The 16,635-nt window shown below is 35.1% G+C and overlaps 1 protein-coding gene across 1 annotated transcript in view; it reads right to left on the bottom strand.

Annotated features, from left to right (window-relative positions):
- Nucleotides 1-15,873: 15,873 nt before the first annotated feature.
- suclg1 (succinate-CoA ligase GDP/ADP-forming subunit alph) overlaps nucleotides 15,874-16,635 on the bottom strand; it is a 30,522-nt gene continuing 29,760 nt past the window's right edge. The window contains exon 9 of the mRNA XM_056456766.1: nucleotides 15,874-16,232. Coding sequence (XP_056312741.1) covers nucleotides 16,206-16,232 — 27 coding nt within the window. The 3' untranslated portion in view covers nucleotides 15,874-16,205. The remainder of the gene's footprint in view (nucleotides 16,233-16,635) is intronic.

The following is a 16,635-nucleotide window of genomic DNA, read 5'->3' as shown; positions in this document are numbered from 1 at the left end:
ACACTGAGTTGACATCGCCCTCTTATTAACATTCATGGTATACACAGAAAAAAGCTTCTATGGCAAACATTTCATTCCGCGGTAACGACTTTTACACACATACATATTTATATGTATGTGTGGAAAGAGTGTGTCTTATAGGTGGTTTGACAAGCACACTTAAGGCCAGTTTACCCTGCACAGATGTACCACAATAAACACCAACAATCAAGTTGGCTGTTGCATTTAGAATGGTGTAAATAATTACGGGCATGTTCATACTGCCAACAAGTTCAACAATTGCCACAGAATCAATCAATCAATCAATCAATCAATCTTGCCAATCAATCAAGGCCAAAAAGACATTTTAAGTGAAGCCTATTTGGTTGTCATTTGTTGGAAAATTATATCACACTGCTCAGATGTTTTACGATCCAACAAATGCAGATTGTGATGTTCAGTCGGGTGAAAAGAAACTCTGACCAATGACACACTGATTTCACACACTCGTGTTTTTTTGGTGTTCATCCGTGTGATGTGAATTGTGCCATATTTTCCAAGAAATATGGAGTGTTGAAAGAAAAGTCTCTGGTGCATACGGAGAGTGTTAATTAAGCCCACTCACTTACTGTTGCAGAATTTAATCAGTCTGTCTGTTTGTCCATCTATCCGTGTGTTGTTCAGTTTGTCTTTTTACCCATCCACCTGTTGTTCCATATCTATCTATCCATCCATCCATCCATCCATCTTTTTTCTAACTGTTTTAAACTATCTATCCATCCATCCATTTGGCCACCCATTCGACGGTCAGTAAATTGATCTATCATCCAATCTGTCTATCCATCAATCTATTCAACTGTCATTCAATCCATCTTCGTTCATCAGTCTATTTTTCATCCATTATCTATTCATCTATCATTCAGTCTCATTATATCCTTCTGTCCATTAATCTATTCATCCACCAGTCTGCCTTACTATCATTATCTCCATCTGTCTATGCATTTATCTACCCATTTATCAGTCTGTCCATCCAACAATCAACCATTTAATCCGTTCATTTATCCATCTACCCATCCATCCTCCCTCTAACGTTCAGTCCACCGATTTATCATTAAATCTATCTATCCATCTGTCATTCAGTCTATCTATCCATTCATCCATCTATCCATTTTTCATCCATTCATCTCTCATTCAGTCTCATTATATGCTTCTGTCCATCTATCTTTCTGTCCATTCATCTATTCATCCATTTATTAAATCTATCTGTTTTTCATCCATTCATTCATCGATCAGTCTCATTATATCCTTCTGTCCATCTATCCATTCATAGATCTATCTAGTTTTCATCTATCCATCCATCATTCAGTCTCAATATATCCTTCTGTCCATCTATTCTTCCACCAGTCTGTCTATCTATCCTTCTCTCCATCTATCTATTTATCTACCCGTTCATCAGTTTGTCCATCCAAACAGCATCAATAATCCACCATTCAATCCATCCATCTAATGTTTAGTCCACTGATCTATCAATCTCTCTATCCATCTATCCAAATGTCATCTATCCATCCATCCATCCATCCATCATTCAGTCTTGATATATCCTTCTGTCCATCTATCAATCCATTCATCGCCATAAGTCTGTCTTCCTATCCTTCTCTCCATCTACCTATTCATCTACCCGTTCATCAGTCTGCCCATCCAACTATGCATCATTCCTCAATCAACCATTCAATCCATCTATCATCAATAATCCACCATCCAATCCATCCATCTAATGTTTAGTCCACTGATCTATCAATCTCTCTATCCATCTATCCAAATGTCATCCATGCATCCATCTATCATTCAGTCTTGATAGATCCTTCTGGCCATCTATCAATCCATTCATCGCCATGAGTCTGTCTTTCTATCCTTCTCTCCATCTATCTATTCATCTACCCGTTCATCAGTCTGTCCATCCAACTATGCATCATTCATCAATCAACCATTCAATCCATCCATCTATCCATCTATATGCCTCGGACTGTCCTTACATTTATTTTAAAAACCATTTTTCTCCTAATTATATTTTTAGGCTCCAAAGTTACTTGTTAATTATTAATTATTTAGCGATTATTTCTTCCGGTTCACTTAATATAGTCACCAAAACACTATAGACCATTAAGAAATATTGCTCAGCTCCCATAGATATCATTGAGAAAGTGCTCAGTTCAATTCTCAGTTGTCTCCAGACAATGACCCAGGTAAGACAGACCCTCCTTACAACTGTGCTATTTGAGCGCATCCTGTTCGAACTACACAAAAACAATGATCCGTCAGAGTATTTCATCTAACGCAACAAATCACTCTACCCACGGCCACGGGATTCACAAATAATTACGAGTAGTTTATATGAGCTGTTATATGAGCGAGACATTGATTTGTCTGGAAGCGGGGGATTGATTGTGGAGTTACGTCCAGACTGAGGTAATGGTTTGACTACTGGAGGAGAGAGAGAGAGAGGGGATAGAGGCCAACAAAAGATATAATGTACCTGCGGTCTGGCTACCCTGGAGTGCTGAATTTATTTGACATTGTGAGCTCCATTTGAAAACATCAAGCATGCTAACTTTCTTTATAGACGCCTTAAAATACAACAGGTAGCCTATTTAACCAACTGGGCACTTGTGTGGTTTCAAGAAAGCCAAAAATATATGAGGCCATGTAGGGTATATTGAAATTTCTTAAGGAGAGAATACTTTTAAGGGGGATGCAGTAAAATATAATTGAATATAAAAAGATATTTACATTATAATTCAAAAGTTATAATCATCTGAATATTATTTTTGTACAGTAAAACATTTAGTAAAAAGTCTAGTACTACTGATACTTTAATACTACACTAATAATCATAATTAAAAACTTTTAAACTTTTAAAAGTGCAGGTTGAGTATGCAGAGATCTGAATCCAGATTGAAAGACGTCGGATATGGAATTATTGTATAAATAGTTTTGTAGCTGGATAGAGACAAACTTTTCAAGTATTTTAGTTAAAAACGGCAAATTAGAAATGGGTCGATAATTTGCATGTATTTTTGAGAGAGTTGTTTTTGAGAATAGGAGTGACCGTAGCAGGTTTAAAATAAGATGGAACGGTGCCTGAAGGTATAGGCTGTTATTTATGATCGATACAATATTAAGATTTATAGTATGGATGATCTGTTTCAAAAAGCATGAAGGAAGAATACAATTTACCCATTAAATTATGTAAATAAAAATACTGGCTAATATTCTGTGCATAGCCAGATAGATTTTAATTTTAATTAATAATTTTTTGTCTAAATCAATGAATAAACATAACAACAAAAATAATAATAATAATAATAATAATAATAATAATAATAATAATAATAATAATTCTGGCTAAATCATAATCAAAATAAATCAATTAAATATTTACTAAGAATATACTAATATTATTAATGGTTAAATTGTATTTAAAAAATCAATTCAATATTTACTTAGAATATAATAGCAATAATAATGATAATAATAATTATAATAAGAATAAGTCTGGCTAAATTATATTCAAAATAAATCAATTAAATATTTACTTAAGATATAATAATAATAATAATAATAATAATAATAATAAAATAATAATAATAATGGTTAAATTATATTTAAATGAATCAATTAAATATTTATTTGGAAAATAACAATAATAATAATAATAATAATAATAATGGTTAAATCATATTCAAAATAAACCAATTAAATATTTATTTAGAATAAAATAATAATAACAACTTTCTAAATCAACTTTTATTAAAAAATAAATCAATTAAATATCTATTTAGAATTTAATAATATCAACATTGACAATAATGGTGATCATCATCGTCATCTTTAGCCTGATGTAGGCTAGCATAAATGATTTTGTTTTTTAATTCTGAATAAATAAGTATTAAGAATACATTTTATTTAATAATTTTATTTACCAATATCCTACATACGTTTAGAATTTTGCTTAGCTTAATTTATACAATTCCAGCAAAATTATATTCAGATGAATAAGTATAACAGTCAATGTGAACAGTTTAAAATAAGTATTGGTTTATCTTCAGACACGCATGCCACCCTACATGAAAGCAACATTTTAATAGGAACATAAAAGTGAAAACGCACATGCCTTAAATAAGCGTCAGTGACTGATGCTCGGGCTGCGTTGTGACAGGCGCGGCGTCGTGTGTTTGAAAGTGTTCACCGGGTAAAGCGACTACCCAAACCTCAGCTAAAACTTGACGTGCGTGAAAAAAGCGAGTTATTTTCGGCCGTATTATCACTTGTCACAGTTCCAGTGCGCGGCTCTTCATAGCTAAATCGAAGGCACTGAGGTATGAATGAAAAAGCGCAGCGCTGCTTCATTAGCAATGCGCAAAGATAACGAGCACCACGGCGGTGCTTGGCCACTGTAACGCTCCGGCAGAGGAGATACCCTAAGCCCCCAAACAAATAAAGCCTTAAATTCGACCTCCAATCTTTATTATGCTAATTTTTCTAATGCAGATTGGAACGTAATTGCTAACAATATGTACACAGCCTAATCTTTCTCCTAGCCCAACAGTGACGAAATGGAGATAAGCGTACAAAGATGTCTGGTGAAAGAGAACATTTATAGGCTCCATTAGCATCTGCTTTTTGACAAAATGTTGCCATTAAAGCATCGTAACGAAATAGTTTTCCAAAGTATGACTTTTCTGTTGTCATTTACTCACCCATACTCACCAATATGTTGTTTTCAATTCCTGTGGAACACAAAAATACATTTAGCTAGTCACACAGAGTTTCGTGAGATTATAATTAGCCTAATAGAGTCTAAGCACCATAAAGACACATAATAGTTTTCTATGATAAGCAGATGTACATTTGAATTATTATTTTGTGGTTTAATACATTTTCTCCTTGTTTATTCAATATTGAATTGAGAACTAAGTGTGTATGGTTTGTAACAAACCATTCAGACTGGTTCAGACCAAGAGGCAAGCAAGCCAATACGGAAGTAAATAAAACTGCAATTCATCGACTGGTCTTTGGGGGCTGGCTGCAGGAAATCCAGATGTTTTCTGACTGCAATGGTAAATTGGCCAATTTTACAGCTGATAAAAACATTTACAGCCTGGTACAAAAGATGGTTTCGGTGCAGCTAATATTACTCTTCATAACTGTGAGGGAGGTGAATTTTTATAACTCATCCATTTCGTTTTTAGCAAGTTTTACCAAGTATGCATAATTAAGCACGTGGCCACTTGAGTGACAGCTAGGACTCACTTCACCTCAGCTGACTCCTGCTGATTAGTCGTTGAACTCGGCAAATAAATCATATTTTTGTAATGTTTTATGTGGCTTTACACAGTCAATTGCCTTTTGGAATTATTTCCTATAATTATCAGATAATATGCCATGCTGTGCACTTAATTGTGCTCACAAACCATTCAAGTTGCCTCCATTTCCCAGGTGAGTGAAATGATATACTTGTATACAATCTCCATAAATGTATTTGTTTTACTTAAGATCACTTATCATTTACAATTTTCTTTAGACCTGTAATGCACTCCAGAATCTGACAGATTGATTAGCTGTAGGCTACACTGTAAAAAAATGGCTGTGATTTCATTGGTAAAAAAAAAACTGTAAAAATGCTACAGTAAAAATCCGTAACCTGGTCAACAGAATGTTTCCTTAATATATACGGCAAATAACCGTAAATTGATTTTCCCAGAACTCCCTGCATGGCACATCACTTTTTATGCTTTTTGTTGATATTACTATGGATCTTTTTGGTTGGTTCCCCATCAGTTATGTACATTAGAGATTTGTGCTATACATCTAATGTTGATGTTAATGTTAATGTTAATTTTATGTGTGTTGCTTACCATACTGGTGTTTAGTAGCTGTGTGAATGACACTGAGCACCTTCTATAAACTGATACACTTTTTTGCTTGTGGGAAAAGTTGTTTGTGATGAGCATTGGATCATTATTTAACTTTCTCCACCTGCATATGGCCGTGTCTAACTATGTAACAAATGATGTGTAGATGTCGGTAATTCAAAATACAGACATATTACATCTATAAATTAATGAAATACGGTAGTTTACTGTAAAAATGAGAAATTACTTTTACGGTTTCTACTGTATTTTTTACTGTAAAATACTGGCAACCGCAACTGCCGTTTTTTTTTTTTTTTTTGCAGTAAATTAAGGATTAATTTTTTACAGTGTTTAGAACAATCATCTGAAACGTTGTCATACAGTGTAATGCCTGTGAGTTTTTTTTCCTTAAAACAAGCAAAATAATCTTGTTTTTTTCTTTTGACAAGATTATTTTGCTTGTTTTAAGGAGAAACTCACTTAAATTTGGCATATTATTTCTGAAAACAAGACAGTGTTTTGCTTGCCTATAGAAAATGCTTCTTGATATAAGAATTTTTAGATATTTGGACTAGAAAGAACACAAAAAATCCAGGTGAGAAAAGCATTTTTTGCAGTGTACACACAGTCAAAAGGACTGATTTCAAGGATTATAAACTCAGCACACACAGACACATCATTGCTGAGTCTTGTTAAACTGTTTATTGAGCATTACAATGCAGTTTCTCTAGCCTTGCAGTGTTTGACTAATAAAAAAAATTGAATATTATTTAATTTTTATTTTATTTTTTTTTTTGAGTTTAACCTACATATCCTAAAAATGTTTGTTAAGCTACATTATAGTTTATAGTTATATTTACGGTGTTTTTTGACAACAGATATTATTTGTACTTAAGCTTTTTTTAATCATTCTTTAAAAAAAATTTTTTTCTGTTTTAAAGGCATGGTAAAAGCGGAGAATTTTATGGAATATTTAGAGATTCCGTGCATAATTACATAAATAAATCTGTATAATCACATAATTAATGTGTATAATTATTGTAATAATTTTTATAATCACATTACTTAATTTGTATAATTACAATAATAAATTTGCATTTACAGTAATAACTAGTAAAGTGACAGTAATAATCTGTATAACTGCAGTAATAATTAGTAAAATGGCAGTAATTTCCTGTATCATTAGTTCTAACCTGTAAAATGACACTAATAACTTGTAATTATGGAGCAAGAAATTACTGTTTTTTTTACAGATTATCTAGTTTACGGTTATTTTCGAGCGCTCCTGCTGCTAGAGAATAACCGGTTTATGTTTATTTATTTTTTTTACAGTGTAGCTTTAGTTCACAAATCAGGCTTCACTATATTATGATTACACGACTATCAATGTAGAGTAAATGGCCACATTAGGCTTTGAGCTATTTGCATTTATGGAAAAACTTCTAAGGATTGGTTTTAGGTTTGAGTAATGTTTGTTTTATTCTATGAACATAAAACATTGGCAAATCACATTATTTCAGCAAATATTGATTTCTTAAGTCAAAACATAAGTGTGGTGTCTAAAAATGAAAATAACATGTCTAAACATGCCACTTATTAATATAATGCTAAACTAATGCCCTTTTTATTTTACATCTGCAAGAAATGTCCTTACTATTCAAACAAAAATGACATTTTACTCAAATTATACATATCTATAGGCCAAATATAATTCATAAATCCATTGAAATTGACAACTGTCAAGTGGTCTTACAAGGATGGGTAATGGAACCTGACTAGACCCTTTCAGCGTCTCTCTTATTCTCAAAGCCTTTCATGCATTTCCATAAAGTACTTTATATCAAGCTCCCAGGAGGCCCAGTCTCTCCTTGTTTGAGAAGATATTGTGAGGAACGGTTATGGAAATGGTGATAATGATGCATGACAATGAAGATAATGGATCTTTATGATAATACGGCGGACCTGTGTCTGTGATAAGTAACCTCCATTTTTCTTGCTTTGTGGTGTTTTTAAAGTTTTGTTTTGATTTTGTTTCAGACCAACTGCCACTGATAAACCTCACTGTAAAACAAATTGGGTTCCACATAATTCCATCATGGTGGCCCAGCACAAATCGATTAAGTTAACTTAATCGTTTTTACAAATTTAAGTAGATAGAACATAAAAAAAATAAAGTTTGTCCGATGTCGGCAAGAGGATTTTTCCTTGGGACACCAACAACAGCCAATCACACCGAAAGCAGCGCGAATGTCTGATGAGGTCCAGATTTTCATGTTAAGCGCATCAAATGTGCAAAACACTCAACTCACGCCGCTTCATTCAAGTGAATTCCACCGCCTCACCGCCTTTACACCGCCTCATTCGCACGAAACGCGCCACAGGATGTCGATTCGTTTCTTTGCATTGACTTAACATGTAAATCACTCGTGCTTGACGCTTCCCACATGGAAAGAACCTATATGAGAATGTATGCGCATATATGAAACCTATATGCAGTATATATGCACATATATGACAACATATATGCTGTATATATGTGTATATATGCCACATATAGGCAGAATTGAGGTGCATATATGTGCATATACAGGCCAAATAGGTCTCCTGTATTGCTTCTTCATATCCACATTTAAGCCCTTTATGTTCAAACATGATATGTCTCCCATATAGCTCATATCTCACTTTGGCAAATGTCATGCATGATGCCTTCCCTATAGGTCATATTTTCTATTATCAAGGCAATAACTATAAGAACAAACTTTGAAAAATGCAAAAAAAACTTTTGTATGTGTCAATTTGGTAAAACGGCCAATTTTATATATGTCACATATATCAAAGACTTATATCAATACCTATATGTTTATATAGGTTCTTTCCAGCCTGATCTCACGAGAAAACGTAAGTATTATACGTTTTGTCAGTTGAGTGGCTAATTCGTACAAGTTCAGTCGTACGAAATAGTACGACTTTAAAAAGGAGGTGTGGCACCTAACCCCACCCCTAAACCCAACCGTCATTGGGGGATGAGAAAATCGCGTACGAATTAGATCGTACGAATTCATACGAATAAGTTACAAATTGCCGTGAGATTGTGTTGGTTCTTTCCACGTGGGTTCATCCGTGTCTGGTGTGAATGCATAATTAAGGATCTTTTTTGGGACAACTTAACCGCTTTATGGTCAATCTACATAAATTTGTAAGAACTATTAGGTTAACTTAATCAATGTGTTGGGACAACATGAAGAAATTGTGTGGAATCCAAAATTTTTTAATGTAGACTCAAAAAAGCCTTTTGCTGTTTGCTCAAATTACTTATTTAAAATGAGGTGGAACAACACAATTCTTAAGTTTTTTTGACAACTGAACTGTTTTATGTTCAATACACTTAAATTTGTAAAAACTAATAGGTTAACTTAATCAATTTGAGTTGGGACACATGAATTGTGTGGAACCCAGAATTTCTTACAGCGCATTCAAGTATTGCACTACTTCGTCAAAACATAAACATTAAAATAAAATATCAGACTGATTAAATTACAAACGCTTTCCTTCAGTGACACATATATAAGGAAAAAGCCTGCTGTTTAAAGATGTTGTCGTAAGTGAATCTGTGATGACATAATGGTCAATTTATCAATAGAAAGCGCATATGATTTAGGCAAGACATTTGGTAAATGCGCATTGGGTCACAATTTATGCACTATTAAATATCTGACTGCTGCACCAATAAAGCTGACAGCTGAAATATAGCACTAAGTATAAAACAAATAGCAGACTGTAAATATCAGGAATAAAAAAAGTATCAGGCTGATTAAATGGCATGAATGTTTTACCTCACAAATATATAATGTTGATGTAAGGGTTTCAAGCATCAAAGGTGTATAAGGTTTTACATTTAGTTTGTGTGTAAATTAAAATCTATCCTGTTTTGTTTTATTTCACAGTAATACAAATTATGACTGCAATACATTTTGTAAGCATAGTTTCATACCAATGTGTACAGACGACACCCAATAAAATGTCATTCAGTCTAACAATGGGTTATATGTAAAATCTTGTCTGGGATATTTAGATCAATTACTCAAAATGAAATTAAGTCATTTTATTATAATTATCTTTAAATAGCTAACCACTATTCTTTAATGTATTATACCTTTTTCAGCAAAAAGCTTTTAAATATTTAAAATATAACGCATTTGGTAAAATCACCTATTCTATTAAACATTTACAAATCAGAATAGGTTTCATTTCTATATATATAATTTACAGTGAATGATGATGTTTATTTATGCAGTTCAAAATATAAATCACTTTAAATTACATTTGACAGACATAATATAATTACATAATATAATTGGATAAAATACCATAACTGGACGTCTCATCTTTGACCCACGTAAACTACATTTTAAAAGAAAACAATACTGTTATGAATATTATTTACATACAGTCTTCCTCAGAAGTGTTACGTAAATTTGTTACTTTGATACTGACTACTTTGTTTATCTTTACAAAGTGTGCCAATAATTCTGTCCAGTAGTGGATTAATTTATTCTAATTGCTTTTCATTATAATTTACGTAAGTAAGGTTACTTAATTATGGTTAAGAGTTTCCGAAACATCAATCATAAAATGAAATACTCACCTCTGCGACACATATGTGGAGGCTGCTTATTGGATCTACAAAAATAAATGGCGTTATTCAACTGAATGTGGTTTGAAGGTGAGCTTATGTTACTTTACATTTAGAACAAATAGTGGTATCACTTTATTTTGATGGTCCATTTGAGTATTATTAGACTGTCTGATCAATATTTGTTGATACTACCACTTCAACAGACATTTAACTGATTATAAGAACCTTTGCAAGTACATGTCAACTTGCACAAACCCTAACCTAACAGTCTACTTTTAATCTAATGAGAATTAGTTGCAATTTTGCTTAAATTCAACAAACGGACCATCAAAATAAAGTGTGACTCAAATAGTTATGAGTTAGGCCCAAGTCCAATTCCATATTGTTTTTTACCCCTAGCCCTTGAAACAGAGTGTGAAGGAGAAGGTCTTCATACTTACCTCTAAGGCCTGATTCACATGGGGCTTCAGTGTCAAGACTTGATGAAGGGCGTGTCTGAAGTTGGGGCTGACACATCATAGCAGCGCTATCATCATAGCAGCTGACGCTTCCATTGGTGGTGGAAAACTTTCAGAAATTCCCAACTTTTGTAGCGAGCAATGTTGCTGAAACTGTGCCGATGGATCCACAATTCAGTTCGGCAACGCTTGACTTCACCCATTTGAAGTGAATGGGAAGCATTGACACTGACACCCCGTGTGAAAATGGGGCGTAAGAAATGGAACACCCCCATGAAATCGCAAGCCCTTACGTCATACGCTCTCGACGATTGCGCCTGCTGTAGTTATTCCAGTTGCGTGGCTTAGTTATTTTTTGCAATTTATCTTCAGGAAATCATCAAAGGCAACCATATCATGTTATCATAATAATATAATGTGGTAATAAGCACGAAACTGTATTGCGTGTTTACACAGCAGCCATTTTTGTGTGTAAACACAAGGAACAACATTAACGTTACACAAGACACTGTAAAAAGCTAATTTCCAGCCACTAGACTTTTCTGACAGGGTATTTCAATGTCATCAAGTGACAGATTAGAAAATACATTGTGAGACTACTGTACAGTAGTTATTGTTATGGATTATAGACATCAAAATTGAGCAATTTTACTGTTTTTAAAGCATGATGGTAAAACACAAACACCATTATGCATGTATTAAAACATATTCTTGTTTGTAGTAGAAATTCTTAATAATGCCAGCCATGTTGCCGTTGTAGCTGGTGTATTATGGGAAACTTTCGTACCTTGAAAAATCTCAGTTTCAAGGGCTATCTATCTCTTAGTCATACACCTTCAAGATAAAGAGAATTGGGACACCCCTATACCCCTTCATGTGAATGCGTAAAATAAGAGGGGGAAATGGTAAGGGGTAAAATTGTGACTGGACCTTGGTAACAAACTAAATGAACTACTATTACATACACTACCTGACAAAAGTCTTGTCGTCGATTGGAGTTGTAAGAGCAACAAATAATAACTTGACTTCTAGTTGATCGTTTGTAAAAGTGAATGAATCATGTTGAACTGTATCCCAATCAACACAAATACTCCAGAAGACCTACTGGAACCCGCATGGAGACGAGATTCTCATAGAAATCAGTCAATTTTGGTGAAAGAAAAATTATGGTCAAAGGGTTAAATTCAGTATGGGGGTGTGTGAGAGATCTGCAGAGTGGATGGCAACATCAACAGCCTAAAGTATCAAGACATTTGTGCTGTCCATTTTATTACCAATCACAGGAGAGGGCAAATTCTTCAGCAGGATTGCACTCCTTCGCATACTTAAGCTTCCACATCAAAATTCCTGAAAGGAAAGAAGGTCAAGGTGCTCCAGGATTGGCCAGCCCAGTCACCAGATATAAACATTATTGAGCCTTTGCCTTTTATATAAGCCACTTCTGATACCAAATGATCAACTAGAAGTCAAGTCATTATTTGTTGTTTCTAAACCTTGGAGAAGCGACAAGACTTTTGGTAGTCTAAACTTTATCCTCCACTTTAAAAAAAAAGCACACACACAGCCCAACTACCCTGTTGAGAACTAATAAGCTCAAGTCTTATATCAAAGAATAAAAGTTGGTAGGCATGCACTAATGTTGAGCCACTGTAGCTCCAGATATCACACAGTCAGCGAATCTGTGATCACTCCCTCAAAGTACGTGTCCCAATTTCTGTTTGCCACAAAGATGTGACGCGTGTCGGTTCAAGAGCTCATCTCTGTGTTTTCTCCCTCCTATTCTTCCCATCACAGATCAGCTGGAGGGCTGTAGCGATACAGTCGGTGCGAGATACATTTGGTGACATTTCCACGCTGACCTCCTCCCACTCGTTTTAAACAAATTGGTGTTATTGAAATCGGGGCAAACTTGCGAATTTTTCCCCTGATACAGACAACCTGTGCGACCTCACATAACTGCGGCTGATAAATATGTGATTGGAACTCCGAATATTCATCAACTCTGAGCACTTCTGAAATGCACCTGGCAAAAGAACAAATTTGCATTTCCATTCTTTATCGGGAGTAAAATGTGAATGCATGTCATTAAGCAGGAGAGATGCAATTACAGGGCGAAAGGAGAAAGTCCTCCCACACACATTTTACCTTCCAGTGAGGCATGTCAGAATTAATAAACCTGTGTCTGCGAATGGAAATCCTTGCTAAAAGCCTGGGACGGGTGACATGCAGTTTCACTCTTTTTCAATGCAAACAAGATTTCAGGTATTTGATCCATTTAGCGCTTCAAATTCGTTACGCCAAAGCTAAAGTTGTGGAACAACTACAGACTAAATAATCTACCTCCCGAAACTACATCCTATTTAAGTGGATTGAACAAAACAACTAGTGTAAAATACGTTCGCCAGATACGTTTTGTTACACGTTTCAGGTGACAAATCCACTAGAGGGCGGCTGCTACATTTTAGACTATTTGAAATGCGTTGTTACATTTTGTTGCACGTTTCTGATGCGTACTGTAAAACATGCTAGGTCCCACACAAATCGGTTAAGTTAACTTCATCGTTATTACAAATTTAAGTGGATTGAACAAAACAATTAATGCAAAATACGTTCGCAAGATATGCTTTGTTACACGTTTCAGGTGACAAATCCACAAGAGGGCGCTGTCTACATTTTAGACTATCTGAAATGCGTTGAGTTAAATATGATTATGTTTCAGATGCGTACTGTAAAACATGCTAGGTTCCACACAAATCGATTAAGTTAACTTCATTGTTAACAAATTTAAGTGGATTGTACAAAAACAGTTGTCACCAAAAAAAAACAACAAAAAAAAACGTAAGAATTGCGTCGTTTCAAGTAGTTTGAACAAGTAGCTAAGAGTCATTATTTGAGTGCACTTCATTCTTGTACACATTTATGAGAATGTACAGCCCAATAATGAACCACAAACTATGTTTCTATTCAAAGATTTAAACGCAAGCGCAAAACTGGCATATCGCATAAAACATTGACGAATAACAAAACTTTCGATCAAATGAGTCAATAAGAACAAAACCGTCACTTCATGACACACTATTGGCAATTATCAAAAAGAAAAATGGAATTTGCTGTGGTAGAAGAAGCGACTGGAAGCCTTTTATAAAATAAACCGCTTACATTTATAACAATGCAATAAACCCAGTCATTGCTGGCTTTTACAGGCTTTTAGAGACTGCTCTTTGGGAGCACATTCGTTAAACACAGTTCTGGAAGGTAATAATACCAAACCATTTTAAAGACAGACTATGGCTAAGGCATTTTAAAATGGCCAAAACAACATTTCAGACGTGCAATGTAGTCGGTCTACAGGTTTGTCCATTAATGCCATCCTATTGCACACCATCTCCGACAAAAAAAGTGGACTGTCATTGCGCTGTGTAAATTGGCCCTTGGAAAACAATTATATAATAATAATAATAATTATTATAATAATAAAATCACATGACTTTGATGTGCATGCTGGAATATATTTGGTAAATGTATTTCTACCATAATTTGTATTCTTTTCCTATAGCATTAAATTTATCCAACTCACAATGCACATCTTGGTATTTCTATTAAGCGTTTTTTTTATGCAATAGTGCAAAATGCTCATAAAAACAGGTGGATGAAAGCATGGCTATTGACCTAGATTTTTTTAAAAGCAAGCGTAAAAAAAACGCACTGTGAAAACATAGTTTTACCTTGATTTTACATTACTTTAATCTCTTTTGTGGAATCGTCCTTCTCTTCAAACCCGAGCTCTCTGTGTCACAAATACAAAATTGCATATGAAGTGAGCTACCTAGCAGTTGTCCATATAGAGATCAATAGGTCAGGCAAACGTATTTTATCCCAAATTATAGACAACTTTAAATTCTGTTGTATTTATTTGCCATTGTGCAAAGAACCACAATAAAATAAAACTATTCACCAACTATTCATCAATATGTAATGTGCATCGGTGGAGTGGAGAGATGACGTTAGAGAGAATTCAGTGGATGGGGACGATTGGGAGGCCATAATGGGTAAGAGCCGATGGAGGGAATTTGGCCAGGACACCTGGGGGAAGAGGGGGATTTTCAAGGACCACAAAGAGTCAGAACCTCGGTTTAACTTCTCATCCAAAAGATGGCGCTCACTGACAGTATAGCATCCTCTTCACTTTATTGGGGCATTAGGACTCACACAGATCACAGGTTCAGTGCCCCTTGCTGGCCTCACTAACACCACTTCCAATAGCAACCTAGCTTTCCCATGTGGTCTCCCATCCAGGTACTGACCAGGCTCAGCACTGCTTAGCTTCAGTGAGTTACCGGTCTTGGGTTTCAGGGTGATATATATGGCTGTGACAACAATATATCCCTGTAAATATCATTAGTGGGAGTAGGAAGAGAAGTTATTGACGTCATACTGCCCCATAGTATTCATTTCACCTATAACCAGCAATCTAACATACGTTTAAGTGCATTTTTACGATTTCCAATGAGCCTCTGTTGCTATAATCACGCCTGCCATGTGAAGAGGAAAGCTGAAAAAACAGAGGGAAATGCCTTTGCTTTCAATGCCAAAAGGAAAATGACATTTAATGCACTCAAAGACTTGGGGAGCCAGAAGGTCACGCTGAGCCTGCGTGGATTGCAAAAGGAAGAATGTCAAAGGCTTTCAATTGCGGAAACGAGTAAGGGTAGAACAACATAGTGCCATACAGCGATTCCGTTCAAAAATCACAGATTACCACTCACCGAGGGGGTGATGCATTCATCAAGAAGGTCAAAGGGATAACGTGCATCTTTCAAGCTGCTGTCGGTAAATGGAGCACAGGCAACGTTGCAGATGCTAAAAAACAAATTAAACGACTACAAGGTAGAGCAGAAGAGAGATATATATTTTCCGTTTCAGAAGGAGAGAAAACATTATGACATAAAGCAAGACATGGCTGACATTGCTTCGAGTGTGGCTGGATTACAAGGTGAATTTGTTCCTGTGTTGTGCGCACTTCTAAGACGAAACCTGTGATAGACTTTGAAATGTTTTTTTTTATTTCCTCTGGTGCAAACACGGAACATATACTGAGAGAATGAGTTAAAAACACAAAAGTGTGCGCACTGTTGAGCCTGGAGGACGGTGGTGGGCTCCAGCAGGGATGAAGTCCTAAGGCAGGGAGGGCAGTCTGGTTCTCACACTCCCTCTAACGAGTTACAACATCTTCCTCTTCTCAAACTCCTACAGAAAACAGGGAAGAGGAACAGGGGTCAAACAAACATGATCTGTTGCAGCAGCGGTGTCTGGATTAAGTATTTTGTGCAGTTGGAATGTACAGGTCCAAGTTTATTGTACTGTTGGTTACAGGAAAAATAGGGTCTATTAAAAAGGACATGAACGAAAACAAGAAGAAAAATTCTAATTTGAGCAATGTGATATTCTTAAAAATGACCTAAATACTTTATAAAGTCAAATATATGTCACAATTAGATGACAATTGGGAATTGGGAGGGGGGAAACAATCCAGAACGAAAAGTTGGAATTCTAAGCTTATTTCTGGCAATTCAGACTTTTTTTTTGCAATTATGAGTTTATAGGCTTTCCTGCGATTCAGGTTATTTTTTTTCATTCAAAAATCTGAATT

Source organism: Danio aesculapii, chromosome 1 (assembly GCF_903798145.1).
Source record: "Danio aesculapii chromosome 1, fDanAes4.1, whole genome shotgun sequence".
Classification (NCBI taxonomy): domain Eukaryota; kingdom Metazoa; phylum Chordata; class Actinopteri; order Cypriniformes; family Danionidae; genus Danio; species Danio aesculapii.
This window is presented reverse-complemented; position numbering and strand designations above follow the sequence as displayed.